The sequence below is a fragment of the Rhizophagus irregularis genome, chromosome 24 (assembly GCF_026210795.1).
Source record: "Rhizophagus irregularis chromosome 24, complete sequence".
In the NCBI taxonomy this organism is placed as follows: Eukaryota; Fungi; Glomeromycota; class Glomeromycetes; order Glomerales; family Glomeraceae; genus Rhizophagus; species Rhizophagus irregularis.
In genome coordinates this window covers 614,211-629,504 of record NC_089452.1, presented here as the reverse complement: position 1 = coordinate 629,504, position 15,294 = coordinate 614,211, and the positions used below count along the sequence as shown (strand labels likewise).

Genomic DNA, 15,294 nt, shown 5'->3' with positions numbered 1-15,294 from the left:
TAAAAATTGATAGCACCAAATTAAAACTAATATATAATTAATGCCCCATGTTATTTTTGTACCAAAATATATACAAATCCTATCTCTCAAAAATTCCTCTTTTATAAAGGTTAAAATCGCTAAAAATACATAAAAAATTTTTTTTTGGGGTGACCGAGTCACCCCCAGACCCCCTTCTTAGCCTTTTTTTTTTTTTTTTTATCATTTTTTATTTTTCACTTTTTATTTTATTTATTTCATTTTTATTTAATTTTCTTTCACTTCACTTTTGATTTTATTATCATTATATCATATTTCAATTAAACAAATGATAATTGCACATTAAATTATCAGTAGATTATCAGCATTACTGGCAAGGTTGTCCAGGGACGGAGTCCCTGGTGTTAGACGCATTTCTAGTTACAATATAAATTATAAATACCTGTGTCATCACCACCTTATGTGATCGGAAACAATAACAAAACGGCAATATTTACAATAATTAAAAATAGTCACTATTTCCATTATAAAAACGTGTTAATGTAGAGCCATTATACTCACAAATACACAAACAGTTTTGAAAGTAAAAATCTTTTATATATTTTCTGAATACCATATACTTAAAAAACTCATTTATTACGTGTTAAATATACTGTATAGTTAAAATTATAAATTTTAAACGTTATAATAAACCAATAATAATAAAAAATATTTAATAACAAACTTTTCGTCAATTTGAAACTTCTTAATTGCACAGTTTTTTTCATCCATATGGGACGCGCCGAAATCGTCTTACCGATAATCTTTTCACCATTTGATTTTACTGAAGATCATTTCACCGGATCATTTCACTCGATATATGGTATATATTATTCAATTCTTTCCATATACTCTTGACAAAACAATGCATCTCTAATCACACCCTTACGGATTACATGAAAAGTAATAGCTGGTGTATCTATATACTCTGTGGAGAGATTTCTTCTGTAAATGTTCCCCGTACAATATAAATGATCTGAATCTCTCCGATCACTTGTAATTTCATGCCAGAGTGTTATTCACCATGATATACAGTTTTTTGACATTATAGTGTGGAAATTCGATACCAAAGAAAATATCTCGCACGTTCAGATCTTTTAGAATAGATTGTAGGGCATTCTTAATGGACATTGCAGATTCTATAAATATTACCTTTTCACAAAAATCTTTCCAAGATACATGATTAATTTTCAATTTCGAATATTGGTTTCATCCGGTACCGGTAAGGATGGGTCCGCAAATGATTTTCAAATTCCGCAATATTGCGGAATTTAGTGTTGAATTGCGGTTAGTAATCCGTAATTCCGCAATTCTGATTGGCTGCCCGGAACTGTGTTTTTTTGCAATCTTATATAATATATAAAAACGCCGGAACTATTAGTTTCAGTGGTTTTATTTTTATTTTTTATATAAGATATGCCGGAACTATTAGTTCCGGCGTTTTTTTTTAATTTTTATATAAAATATGCCGGAACTATTAGTTCCGGCGTTTTTTTTTTGATTTTTTATATAAAGTATGCCGGAACTATTAGTTCCGGCGTTTTTTTTTGATTTTTTATATAAAATATGCCGGAACTATTAGTTCCGGCGTTTTTTTTTTAATTTTTTATATAAAATATGCCGGAACTATTAGTTCCGGCGTTTTTTTTTGATTTTTTATATAAAATATGCCGGAACTATTAGTTCCGGCGTTTTTTTTTTGATTTTTTATATAAAGTATGCCGGAACTATTAGTTCCGGCGTTTTTTTTTTGATTTTTTATATAAAATATGCCGGAACTATTAGTTCCGGCGTTTTTTTTTGATTTTTTATATAAAATATGCCGGAACTATTAGTTCCGGCGTTTTTTTTTTGATTTTTTATATAAAATATGCCGGAACCATTAGTTCCGGCGTTTTTTTTTTGATTTTTTATATAAAATATGCCGGAACCATTAGTTCCGGCGTTTTTTTTTTGATTTTTTATATAAAATATGCCGGAACTATTAGTTCCGGCGTTTTTTTTTTGATTTTTTTTATATAAAATATGCCGGAACCATTAGTTCCGGCGTTTTTTTTAAATTTTTTTTTTATAAAATGTGCCGGAACTATTAGTTCCGACATTTTTTTTTAAATTTTTTTAATAAAATGTGCCGGAACTATTAGTTCTGGCATTTTTTTTTAATTTTTTTAATTTTTTTATATAAAATATGCCGGAACTATTAGTTCCGGCATTTTTTTTTAATTTTTTTTTAATTTTTTTATATAAAATATGCCGGAACTATTAGTTCCGGCATTTTTTTTAATTTTTTATATATAATATGCCGGAACTATTAGTTCTGGCATTTTCTTTTTATTTTTTTTATATAAAATATGCCGGAACTAATAGTTCCGGCGTTTTCTTTTTATTTTTCCTATATAAATATGCCAGAACTAATTGTTCCGGCGTTTTCTTTTTTGTTTTTTCTATATAAATATGCCGGAACTAATAGTTCCAGCGTTTTCTTTTTGTTTTTATAAATTTAATAACCATATCGGCCGGTTAATTTAACGGTGTTGATAAACCGTAATATAATCCGGCCGATCCAATTTTTTTTAAAAAAATAAATCATTTTTTTTTAATATTATATTAACGAAAAAATGATTTTTTTTTAAATATTTTTATTAATAACGAACTTATTTTTTAGACTAGTAAGTTTAAAAAAATAGTTAGTTATAAAAAAAAATATTTTTTTCCGCAATTTTTCCGCAATTCCGCAATTTTCCGCAATTCCGCAATTAATTACGGAATTGCGGATTATTTGCGGAATTGCGGAAAAATTGCGGAATTGCGGATAATTACTGATTGCGGAATTGCGGATATGTAGACTTCAAAATCCGCAATGTTCCGCAATGTCGCAAATCGCAATTATTCCGCAATTGCCTATTTGCGGCACCATCTTTAGGTACCGGTTTTGTATAATCTGTCACTTTTCGAATAAACTCAGCAAAGGATATACACGCATGATCAACATAAACTAAATGTAATTTATTGTTGATGGTTTTAAACACTGCATTATAGTTCCTTGCCTTTATGCTTTATCTCCTATTTGTCTCCTATAATCAAACCCTGTTTTGTACGCTGATAAGTTAAAACATATAAAAAATTATAAAAAATATTGTGAATATCTAAGAGAATGTTGAATACAAAACCTGAATAATTTTTATCTCCCGATTCAGTTTCGCTTAATTTATGTGCAATTTCTCCCTCAAACTTTATAAAATAAAACATATATATTAAGGATAAGTAAATAAATAGCGATATAAAAATATCATCCAAGTCTTACCAGATGTATACAGGAGAATATGAATACGATTCTTTGATAATTCCATATTTTGATAATATTTAGAGAAGTGAAAATATCAGCTTTTTGAAGTAAAAGATTGTTCTCATCTAAATAAAGCTTGATGACTTTTTTCAGTTCTTTTACTGATTTATTTTTGTCAATATCGATACCAAAGTTCTATCAATGATATCGTTTTGAAAACGGTAATTCAGTGTAATCATAAGAGACACAGAGTTAAGTACTATATGGAGAGAAGCACGAATGTACAGGTTTGGAAAAGTAGGAAAATTTTCTCTGATGATATATATTTGACTCGAGTTAATCATGATCAACTATATTTCAATAAATTATAGATTAATCCTTTAATAAGTTTTATAAGTTTTACAGCTTAATTATACTTTTTACATACTCTTCTGCTTCATATGCATATCATTATATCGGAGTTTGCTGTACTTAACACACATGATAATTCAAATAGTTTGTAATTTATCAATATAATCATAATGAGTCACGTTTTCATGTGTATTAAAGATTTTTCGGCGTTTCATGTGTAAACCGTGGGAAACTGGGAGACTAGACTATCTGAGTTAATTTTATATAATAGACGCGAAAAACTGATTATTTTTCGCGTTTTTGTGTGTTTATTTATAAAAAGTTTGTACAACAAAAAAATATATAAAAAGGCCTTAAATATCCAAATAATTTTTTCAATACGAAAAATACGAAAAAATTTTATGAAATAAATTTTTATGATACGAAAAATTTTACGAAATAAATTTTTATTATACAAAAATCCAACTTCACCCAAATGCCACGACATAAAAAATCGTCTAAAGGACATTCCCAGAATAATCTGATAGCTATTTACAATAGAGGTCTAGCTTATCAAAACTTTAGGGCATTATGTGGTACGTATAAATTAACTAGTTTGCCGGATGAACGTATGAGTAGGTGCGCACTGCAGGGTTCACGCCTCGCATGAGACATGCTTGGTGCATCCAAGGTTACAGCCAAAAGTCTTCCGGATGGTAAACTGTTTGCTGGATGGACGTATGAGTAGGTGCGCACTGCAGGGTTCACGCCTCGCATGAGACATGCTTGGTGCATCCAAGGTTACAGCCGAAAGTCTTCCGGATAGTAAACTGTTATGGTCAGGTTGATAGTTTGCCACTCCAGTTGTATAGGTTTGGTGAACTCTCAATGATGACATATGTATACTAGTGGCTGCAGACACTTATGAATATTTGTTAATTATAGGTAATGCGAATAATGACAGTGAGGGTGTACCAGATGCACTACCACCTACATACGAGCAGACCATAGAAGATATAGAATGGAGGGCTAGTTTTGGGGTCTCAAATGGGAAGAGTTATTTTTGTAATAACCTAAGGTATTGTGGTGCGGCGTTTTATAGTAAGGATTCTATAAAGTATCATGTGTGTGGGGATAAATATACACTTACTAAGAATAGAAAATATTATAATAGATAGTATTATTTGTTATTTCTTATTCCTTTCCCTTTCATTTTCCCCTTTCCTTTCGTTTCCCTTCCTCCCTGATCAATGTTGCTGCACCGCAACGTGGTGATCAGGTGACAACAAGATTTTATTTTAAAGACTTTGCTAAGTCAGCAACAAATATTACATAAGTCATAAATCGATTTGTTCACTTTATCAATTTATTAATTGATTTCATATAAACATAACTAAATAAATAATTTAAATTATTGTGCAAAGCTTTTCCATAATAACATTCTTAGGAGTAGCACGTTGAAGAAATTTTTAACATTCAAATTTAAACAATGATTTTCTAAAATCCTTTCAATCATATTCCTTTTTTTTTGTAACACTGAATTTGCTATTTTTCGTGAATAAATAAACGCGACAGGCTTTAACGGTTACCGTTTTCCAAGTTTCGAGATTTTCACGTGTCTACTGCGCCACAGCATAGGTAATAGTGACGTATCCTATTTTCAATAACAACTTTTGATGTGATATAATATTTTTTTTATATTGAATATATATAGCTGAAACATTTATATACAAGTAAAATTTTATATGACTATTGTGCATTGCATAGTAATTGTAAGCTTTGTTTTTAATTAGTATATGAAGAGACATGAGTTAATAGAGTGAGCACTTTAATCAGAATTCAAGTCAAAGTACAGGATAAAAAAATATCTGTAATTTTTACTAAAAGCACACAAAGCAATTAGTATAATCACGTAACCTCAATTTTGACTTGATTACACGAGTGCAAATCCAAATTGCAAATATCCATGGCATAAAAATTATAATAATCAAAATTAATGATCAAATCATATAAATTATGCTATAGCTAAGATAAATATAAGAAATTTAATTATGTTTTGTTTTAGTGACCATTTTATTAATTTGATATTTGATTTAAACAATCCAAAAAGTACAAAATGATTGAATACTTTTACAGTGTCAGTTTATAATTGATCAAATTTATTCTATTAAAATGTTAAAATGATTTATTTATATTATGTTAATTCTAATTGAGAAATCCATGAGCAATATTTAAGGGTAGGATGTTCGACATGGTCCTATTGTTAAAGCTTTTTATATGTTAAAAACATGTGATGGTGAATTTTATCTTTTAAATTTTGCGCTTGTGCATGATAATTTTGTTACTTGATGTACAGTACTTTTTCTTTGTTAGTAACATGTATCTCTTTATTAGTATTCATAAAAAAATATATACATTCATAGAAATACAGTACGTTATACGAGGACCTCAGAACAATGCATCAATACAGAGTTTGCTGCGTAGAATGAACCAAACTAATGTCAGATTTTAGTGCAAGCGCTATTATGTAATTTTGACCCTGAATAGCTAATAAGCTAATAATAAAAGAATTTGAATTATTCTTTTTTTTAATGTACAATGTATTTTATTATATGACGTCTGAGTAAAATTCAAACAATTATGTTTTTCTTAATAAATCTATTGCTATAAGAGCAAAAAAAAAAATTGTGAAATGTATAAACGTGAAGATTAAAAAGCCTAACAAAACTTGAAGAAAGTAAAAAGAAAGCTACTGAAAGTTGATTACTTTATTATAAACAGTTTAAGATTTATCTGTTATTTGTTAAAAAACATAGATGACGATATACCGTAAATAATTTTATGGAATACTCATAATTTTAAGTTTAAAAATTAAAATATTAAATTATCCGAGGGTTATAAATTGAGTGTTTAAAATGGAATAAATTCATGATTGTATTTACATTTTTTTCTGTACAACGTTGAAATTTTTACGCAAAAATAAATGAATTTTTGTAATATAATACAAACATTTTCTACTATACTATTCTATTTTTGGTATTTATAATAGAATTTATACTTAAAAAAAACAGAAATTAAGAAAGAAGTTTACGAATGTAAATCTTCGCAATTTTCGCAGCAATTATAGTTGGGACGAAATATGTAAACCGAAAGGATTCGAAGCAATAAGAACCGATTTAATTTCTTGACGTGGAATTTTCTTTGTTGCATTTCTTTCCGCTCGTGCCATTCCACAGATACCTATAAATTAATGTTGAAAGCTTATGTTAGTTCTAGCTCATTCACTTTCAGGCCATAATAGTGAATACCAAAATGGTATGTAAACAGTAACCATTTTGACAAGTGGTCGTACACCATAACCCAACTACCTTAGGGATAAGCATACATTTAGGGAGTGACTATATATACGGTATCCTTCACTACTATCTATGTCCTCCATTATGACAGGTCATAATATTGGACACCAAAATGGTATTGCAAAAAAATGACCATTTTGACAAGTAGCCATACACCATAACCCAGTTACCTTAGGGATAAGCATACACTTCAGGAGTGACTATATATATGGTATCCTTCACCACCATCTATATTCTCTATTATGGCCATCAGATCCTTTGCAAGAGTGACTCCAGAGCACTTGGCAGACCAACTACTATATCTTTAAGACGGTGAATTTGAACCTGATGACTTATATTCAGGTACCTTAACCAAGGCTCCACTTTCAAAGATATAACCTTGGGGTGGGTTCTCGTATGATGGGCCCCAGTCATCTGTTTGCAACCCTTTAAAGCCGTCCTGTCAGCCCTCATAAACCTTCGCACGTTGCTTTCGCGGTGTGCAGTCAAGGATTATGGCCAGTGGGTGATAGAATACTATTTACCCACCTCTTTAAAAATTCCAGTTAGGTCGGAGGCAGCGTTATTATCCATAAAAGCCTTTTGTTGTTCGTATGGACCGTCCCGTTATCTTTTTTTGTTAGGAGAGTTCATAAAAGCCTTTTGTTGTTCTCATGGACCGTCCTGTCATCTTTTTCTTTGTTAAAAGAGTTTAGATCTCGGAATAGATTTTTTTTTGTTAGGAGAGTTTTTTATTAGGTAGTGGCTTTTTTTGTTAGGAAGGTGTCCTCTTTTATACTATTTTCTTATCGCGTGATATAAGTCTACAATGACAACAATATTTATAGTCTATTGTGAATGAATATTGTTATCAAATCATGACTAATAGTTTGTTTGATATATATATGAGTCATCTTTACTAACTCTGATTTAGCATCAAGCCGTTTGAACTAATTAAATTCAGTTGGAGTATATAGTAAATCAGATAATACAAATTAGTACAAAAAAAAATTTTTCTATACTCGGACGGACCTTTAAAAATAAATGTTGATTTCCCGTACTAATAATTTACATCGTATCATCATTGTGATCAAATTTACAATAAAAAAAATAATCAGTCGGCATTTTTTTGACTATTGTCTTTTCAACCAATTAAAAGTATATAATCAAAAAAGGAAATGCAGGGGTGGATAAAGTTGACGTAGGCGAAGGAAGGAATATTACATGGGTTAACTATCAAATCGTCAAATCGAGAATGTCCTTCGCTACGCTCCGGACAATTATTCTTAAAAGAATTATTGGTGTGAGTCAGTTTTTGTCTAACCGGTGGATAAAATCTTAAATACTTTGTAAAGACAGAATAAAATTTTCAAAAAAAATTATAAATAATACAAATACTAATCCTAAAAGAATGGAGTAACTTTAATCATTTTACAAAAAAAAAAAAAAAATAATTAAAATTATTTTGATAATTCGATCTTGTCATTTCAATAAAAAGAAAATAATTTCATTCTCAAAATATATTTACTATAAATAGATAATTAAAATAGTTTGATCTATTTATTTTTTTCATAATTAAAACGTCCAAAAGTAATTTTTAATCCGGTATGGTTAATTTAGGGCGGAACTACAGAATAATAATATTAATTCCGGTCGAATTTATAGTCCATTCAGAACTGAGGCTTATAATATTTTTTTTTTCAGACCATAATTACCGAAATGGCAAATCCTATATAATTTCTCATCATCGGCCGTTTCATGTTTAAGGAAAAAATTTTATTTTATTTGGTCGTGTGAGACGAACGAGTTTGTCCGATCATAATAGTTAAGAAATAAATTTATTCATTTATTAATGTTCATATTTAGATAATAAACTATGGAAATTAGTATAATTTATATAAATTATAAAGCCACATGAAAGAATAGAAATAATAGTACTAAATATATATCAGAAAATGTATGTTGTCTCGGATAAAAAGGAAATTATAGGTAGATGAAAATCAACGGAGATATTTAGAACTTCAAATCAATCGTCATTTTCATCACCTGCAATTTAAATGTAAATATTAATATTTAATAATAAATATAATAGCAGCGAGCTAGAAACTTACAAGTTTAAATAATTGAGAATCTTTACAATCTATTAAGAATGTAACAAAATTAGTAATAATGGGATTAATTATTCTAATAAAAGCCTTTAAACAAAATACCTTTGTTATTTTCTTCATCATTTAAGTATAAAGAAGCAATAATAGGTGAATTAGTAATAGGGTTTGACAAGTTTCTAAATGTAAATACTCCTACTAGTAGTATATATAGCATCAGGGTTTATCTCATATGAAGTTGAAATATTTTGTATTTCTTTATCAGCTTCTTTAAACACAAATTTAATCTCTTTTCCTTTATAACCAAATTTTTCTTTTTCTTGATAATTTTACTTTTGATCCCAAAAATCAATTATTTCATATAATTCAATTGCCGTTGGTCTTTGATCAGGATTAGCATCCATACATTTATAAGCTAGTAATTCAGGAGTTCCTTTTCCAAATTCTGGTCTAAAATCCATTACATCGGGATTTGTGGTGCAGCACTGGTTCGAAATGGCATAATTATTGAGTTTTCATAATCCTCATTTATACAGAAGTGAATTGTTGCGAATGATCTGAATTGTTTATTCTTATAGATGGATTGCCTGCTGTGGGAGTTTCCCTGGATCCAACAGTGTAATGCACACAATATGAGATTAATTTTATTTTCGTAATAAATGTCACCATCTAAATATAGGACATCCATCTCAATCCATCCATGAGCATTCCATTAATAGGTTTCCGTTTAAAAAAAAAAAACATTAGAATTATGATGAAATAACATCCAATTAAAGATTTAAGACCATACTTATCTCTTTTATGTAGAGCCTTCATTTATCCAATAAGTTCGCTCCCATCTTGAGCAAATGATTCATCTTTCTTTGCTTCAACAGCACAGATCACATAACGACTTGGTTCACTAATCCTGACTTGCAACTTGCCATGGTCTTTTTTTGTTCTTTCAGTAGAACTTTAGTCAATCGAACCCTTTAAAGTCAAATCTCTTCCAACAATTCGGGATTAGATATAACACTCTGAGTATGTTGCTAATGTCGTAAGTTTTCGGATCATACTTATAGTTAACCGCTCCAATAAATATGTATCGATTATCGTTTTTCTTACACTTTCAAGCTAAAAGAAAATGCGAAATACAGTTAAATTGAAATTACAGTTAAATTAGTTAAATTGGAAAAAATACTCCGATGAACCAATATAAACTTACGCTTAAACTCCAACGTCAAATTATCCTTCCATTACATCTTCAAAAAGTTTTGAAGCTTCGATGCTATATTGCTTATATTGTCCTTTAGAATTAAAATTTACTCATCTCAAAATACAGTAATGAAGATAAACCATTCACATATTGTAAGCATATGTTTGCACTCCTTCAAAGGCCACATATGACACTTAATTATCCATTAATACTCAAAATTACTTTTTGAACCAGGTCGTAGAAATGAAAAAACAAATATTTGTGAGAAAATTTTTATGAAAAATAATAAAAAAAAAAATTCCACTATTAAATAAAATTATTATTTATCTCCAGTAGATAAGTATGATTACGATAATTTGAAAATTTTATTATTAATAAGGGTGACATTTAGAATTTGATTTCACAAAATTTTAGGATCTACCTACACAAGTACCATTAACTTATATCTCACGTCGGCAACATCCTTGTTCAAGTCGTGAAAATGTGCTTAGTCTATACATATCGCCAAAATTCAACAAATCACAAACCAAATCCCAAATTAACGTAGGTTCACTATGAAAAGAGATTGTAATATTACATTATTTACATTATTTTCAACCACCTTCAAAATTATTTGGAAACACTCAGACATTGATAAACGAATGAATTTATCTATAGATGGTAAATGGGTTGGATCTTACAGTCTCACAATAATCCAGAGTCAATTTATCATATCCAATGATAAACCGTTATATATCGGAAAATTTCGATTTCTTGTTACATTTGTTACATTGAAGATCATATCATTGTTCTTATGGTAATCCCAAGATCAGCGTCCAAATAACTCACGAGTCTTCATTTTTCATCTTCTAGTTTTCAACACTCAATTTCTTCTCTTGTCACTAAATATTCCTAAAATTGTTAAATAAAACGAAAAGTTGGTGCTCGATTTTAGTATTTTGTGCTTTGAATCACACGATATGCAAGATTCGGATCTGTTTAACCGAAAAAGTCAAAGGTTTATCGTTGTCTTCCTTAATCCAATCAAAAATAATCGTAAATTCTTACAAGAAATACAATATTAACAGCCTTAAAAACTAATCATTATTAAACCCCTAAAGAAATCACCATCCCGGTAAAAAGATTTGAACACAAAATAAGAAGAAATAGCGAGAAATCTGCCAACATTATAACTTACTAAGTTACTTTACATGTTATATTGTCTATAGGAAACCTTACTCTAAATTATATTGAGCCATACAGTACTACTTAATCTTCCCTTTACATCATGACGAATAATTTTACTTTGTAAAAGAGGTTGTATGGAAAAATCATATAGCGCAGTTGAAGAACATTTTTCATATTATAAAAATCGTCAAAACCATATACTACAAATACTCCTGTAGTAAATAATATAGAAATTACAAGTAGTGCTTTCTTGCCCCTGACGTTTGAATTGTCATCATTAATTAAATTACGTTACTTTGTTTGTCAACATATTGTTCAAATTACTGAATCTATTTTTATTTACGTTTAAATAAAGAACGAAATTATTAGATAAGAATAAAATGCAAACATTTTACAGAGTTATTAAATGATAAAAAAGTTTACCAGTGTATATAAAGTTCAAAAATTCTGTATTATAAAAGTCCAAAATTATGACGAAAATCAAGTTCCTCACAAAAAAAATGAGGGAAAAAAAAATGCAAGAAAATTGATAAGAAATGAAAAATTAGGTTGAACAATTTATGATCTAAAACTGGTTAGATTAAAAACTTTTTATAATAAAAATGGATATATTCAACCAATTTCTTGAAAAGAAAATTCGTTGCCAATTTCATTGTCAGCCTGCTGATCATTAAATCGCAAGTCAAAAAAGTCAGGTCATAATATGTATTGTAATATAAATATTACGTACGACAAAGAAAAATAAGGATTTTATATGTCTAGAACTTACTGTTAGAACATTTTTGCCAAAGATATCAATTTTGGAAGTATATAATTATAAATTGTGACACATGTTTTTTAAAAAAAGGAGATTATAAAATCTAAATATATTTACATATAAATACATATAATTATTATATTAAGGGGGATATCCTCGTACTACTATTGCATTATTATTTATAATTTTATAAAGTTTAATATATGTTTATTAACTATCCAAAATTATGAATAATTTGTTCTTTCGAACGTCAATAATTATATATATATATATATATATTATCCATACCATCCCTGTTTATTATTAGACTCTTTTCTGTTTAATTTAACGCAATTCAAGGAGTTTAAACTCCGAACTGCATGATAATCAAATGACGTAGATCAATTATTATTTTTTTTTGTACTACGATGGTTTTTTTATAAATTAACCGGTTTTTTTTTTAATATCGTAGCTGTTTCTACTGTTTCTTCACGACTGAATCTTCAAATAATTTTTATCACAATTACAACGTTATTAATTTTAATAATCATCAAGTTAATTTATTTGATTGAAAAAGAAAACATGATTTTAATAACAACAACAAATTTATTAAACGATTCTTTACAAAGAATTATTACAAAATATTCAATAATTTTATTATTGTTGTTAAATATTTTAATTAACAATAACTCATCAGGATTTGGGGTTTTAGGAGATACTGGCAACGAAGAAAATGATAACAATAATATGAAAGGTGTTCAACTTAAGTATCAAATACCAATAGGATTAGGAATAGGATGTGCCGCTGTTATTATTATTATAGTGATAATAACTGTCTGCTATTGCAAAAGAGATAGAAGGCCAAGAAATAATGGACAAGTTTGAATGCTTAAAATTAATACAACAATATTTATTGTATATATTGAATATTTAGAAGTAGGGTGTAAAATTTATATAAATGTTTTTTCTTCTTAATAATTATTTTTATTTTACTGTATTTGTAATATTTTATATTATAATAATTAAGTTTATACTATATATTCGTTATTTAGTAGTTAGCACATATCGTAAGTTACAATCTACGTTCGTTGCAATTTTACGATTTAATAGTTTTAAAGATCGATATAAAAAAAAACATTCTTAATTAGGCTTTCAATACTTTAATACGATAGGTTAATATGCATTTATTAATTTTTTTGTAACGATCACGTGTAACTAAATAATAAATAAAACGATCATTTTACATTTCCGAACGGAATATACTACCATAATTTTTTTTCCATTCATGATCATTAAAGGAATCAAAAAATCAAAAAATCTTAAATTCTTGGATTCTAAGATATCATTAAATGAAATCATATAAGTAATTTCATTTGCATATTTTAGGAAGTAACATTACACAGCATTCTATCAATGATATCGACCATTGTACAATTATTAAATAGTATGCATTAAAAAAAATTAAAATAAAAAAAATAAAAAAATAAAAAAAACAATATTAATAATAATAGAATATTTGACAATGGATGAATTAAATTGTATTATTTAATCACGAATTTCCAAAATAAATTCAAATGAACTTTATTATCTATTTCTTTATATAGAAAATATATTCCAAAAAAATGTCCGAATATGTCCGGTATTATGCATCGAAATGTGAAACATCCGGATATAATAAATATCCGGGATATTTTCAGAAAAACAAGTGGAGATTCGATCATCCAGACGCAGGACATTATCTCAATCATATTTATTGCGTTATTTAAAAATATCGGTACCAATTACCGAAATGATTCAGAATTATTAATGGTTGTTTTTGAATACTTTCCTTGTCTTTGTCTCTTGCATACACTCCTGCATACTGTATGTATGATACGATGTCCTACACATCATATATATTAATATATATTAATATTAGTCTTATTTGTCCCGTTCTTCAGAAAAATTATTATTTGCTCACTTCGACGTATTGTTTACCAGCAGCATATGAATTTCATATTCTCAGCTGAAATTGTTCTTTATTCAATTATGATAATTGAAGTTATTATTAAATAAAAAACGGTCAATTCCGTATTATAATTCTATTTTCATTAACCGATATTTTTCTCTCAAAATAAACCAATATAATTGTTGAATTAAACAGCAGAATATTTGTACCTGAATTAATAACGTCAGCCACAGATAGTGCAAGAAAAATATTTTTTTTTTTTTTTTTTTTTGTCATCATGTCATTATCGTATTCAGCATCATTTAGAAATAGAAAATACAGTATCTATTATATGCTAACTGTGTTATATTTAAGCTGAAATTAACAATTACTTTCGACTCTTGTTTTTAAGAATGCAGCTTTCGTATTTTTTTTCTGTACCATAATTTATTACATTTATATTTAAAATGAACGTAAAAAATTTGGCGCACTTGAAGTGGTAGCTAATTTTTTGTGAACGAAGTTTAATACTTTAATAAGATTTAAACTAGAGGTATTTATACTTAGGATTAAATTCTTCAGGTTACGCAGAATTGAATGTGTGATCACTACATTTGCTAAATATAATTTTCATTCATTATTTAAAAAGTATAAAAAGTATGTACTTATAAGGAAATTTCAAATGGAAACCGTTTATTGACTTTATCTTTGTCGGACAAAATTCCGATAAGACGTCATAGACGTCCTTCCGACGGGAAGTTGGTCCGACAATCGGAGAATCATCTGTCGGGCAAGTCGGGTAATCAAACTGAATAGGAAATTAAATGATTGGTCGCTATTTATCCGAATCTAGTCTATACTTAAATCAGTCAAGACCTTATTAGGAAAAGTTTTATCTGAAACTAGCAAATAAATACCTGAAAGTATTTGTTTTGCAATAACCGGAGAAAAAAGACAAATCTATTGAATGATAGTTTTAGTTATTATAAATTTCAAAATGTAAAAATCAGACTTTACTTGATATTGTATTCCGTCAGGAAAATTTTTCTTTAAAGAAAAATTAGTTTCTTTAACATCTAGGAACGTATAACTCTGAGCTACAATTTGTAATCCTAATTATAATATCGGACGTGCGTATATTAAATATTTAATATATATAATGTGTCCCATGAACAAACATTTTCTATTCACACTA

The 15,294-nt window shown here is 28.2% G+C and overlaps 4 protein-coding genes across 4 annotated transcripts; 2 read left to right on the top strand and 2 right to left on the bottom strand.

Moving 5' to 3' along the window:
• Positions 1–4,416: 4,416 nt before the first annotated feature.
• Positions 4,417–4,812, top strand: OCT59_015866 (uncharacterized protein; the record flags this gene model as incomplete). The annotated part of the gene is made up of 2 exons (XM_066132097.1): positions 4,417–4,477; positions 4,580–4,812. The coding sequence occupies 2 exons, from the start codon at positions 4,417–4,419 to the stop codon at positions 4,810–4,812; spliced, it is 294 nt and encodes a 97-aa protein (XP_066003122.1).
• Positions 4,813–8,982: 4,170 nt separating this feature from the next.
• OCT59_015865 (uncharacterized protein) lies at positions 8,983–9,535 on the bottom strand (the record flags this gene model as incomplete). The annotated part of the gene is made up of 4 exons (XM_066132096.1): positions 8,983–9,015; positions 9,081–9,109; positions 9,180–9,253; positions 9,408–9,535. 4 exons carry the CDS (start codon positions 9,533–9,535, stop codon positions 8,983–8,985), a joined length of 264 nt encoding a protein of 87 aa, XP_066003121.1.
• A 355-nt stretch (positions 9,536–9,890) lies between these two features.
• OCT59_015864 (uncharacterized protein) lies at positions 9,891–10,429 on the bottom strand (the record flags this gene model as incomplete). The annotated part of the gene is made up of 4 exons (XM_066132095.1): positions 9,891–10,026; positions 10,090–10,187; positions 10,279–10,285; positions 10,410–10,429. 4 exons carry the CDS (start codon positions 10,427–10,429, stop codon positions 9,891–9,893), a joined length of 261 nt encoding a protein of 86 aa, XP_066003120.1.
• A 2,211-nt stretch (positions 10,430–12,640) lies between these two features.
• Positions 12,641–13,441, top strand: OCT59_015863 (uncharacterized protein). The gene has a single exon (XM_066132094.1). The coding sequence runs from the start codon at positions 12,755–12,757 to the stop codon at positions 13,055–13,057; it is 303 nt and encodes a 100-aa protein (XP_066003119.1). The 5' UTR covers positions 12,641–12,754; the 3' UTR covers positions 13,058–13,441.
• Positions 13,442–15,294: the final 1,853 nt, after the last annotated feature.

Bases quoted from the DNA above. Each gene is read 5' to 3' on its own strand.
- OCT59_015863 (XM_066132094.1), top strand. From the start codon at position 12,755: ATGATTTTAATAACAACAACAAATTTATTAAACGATTCTTTACAAAGA.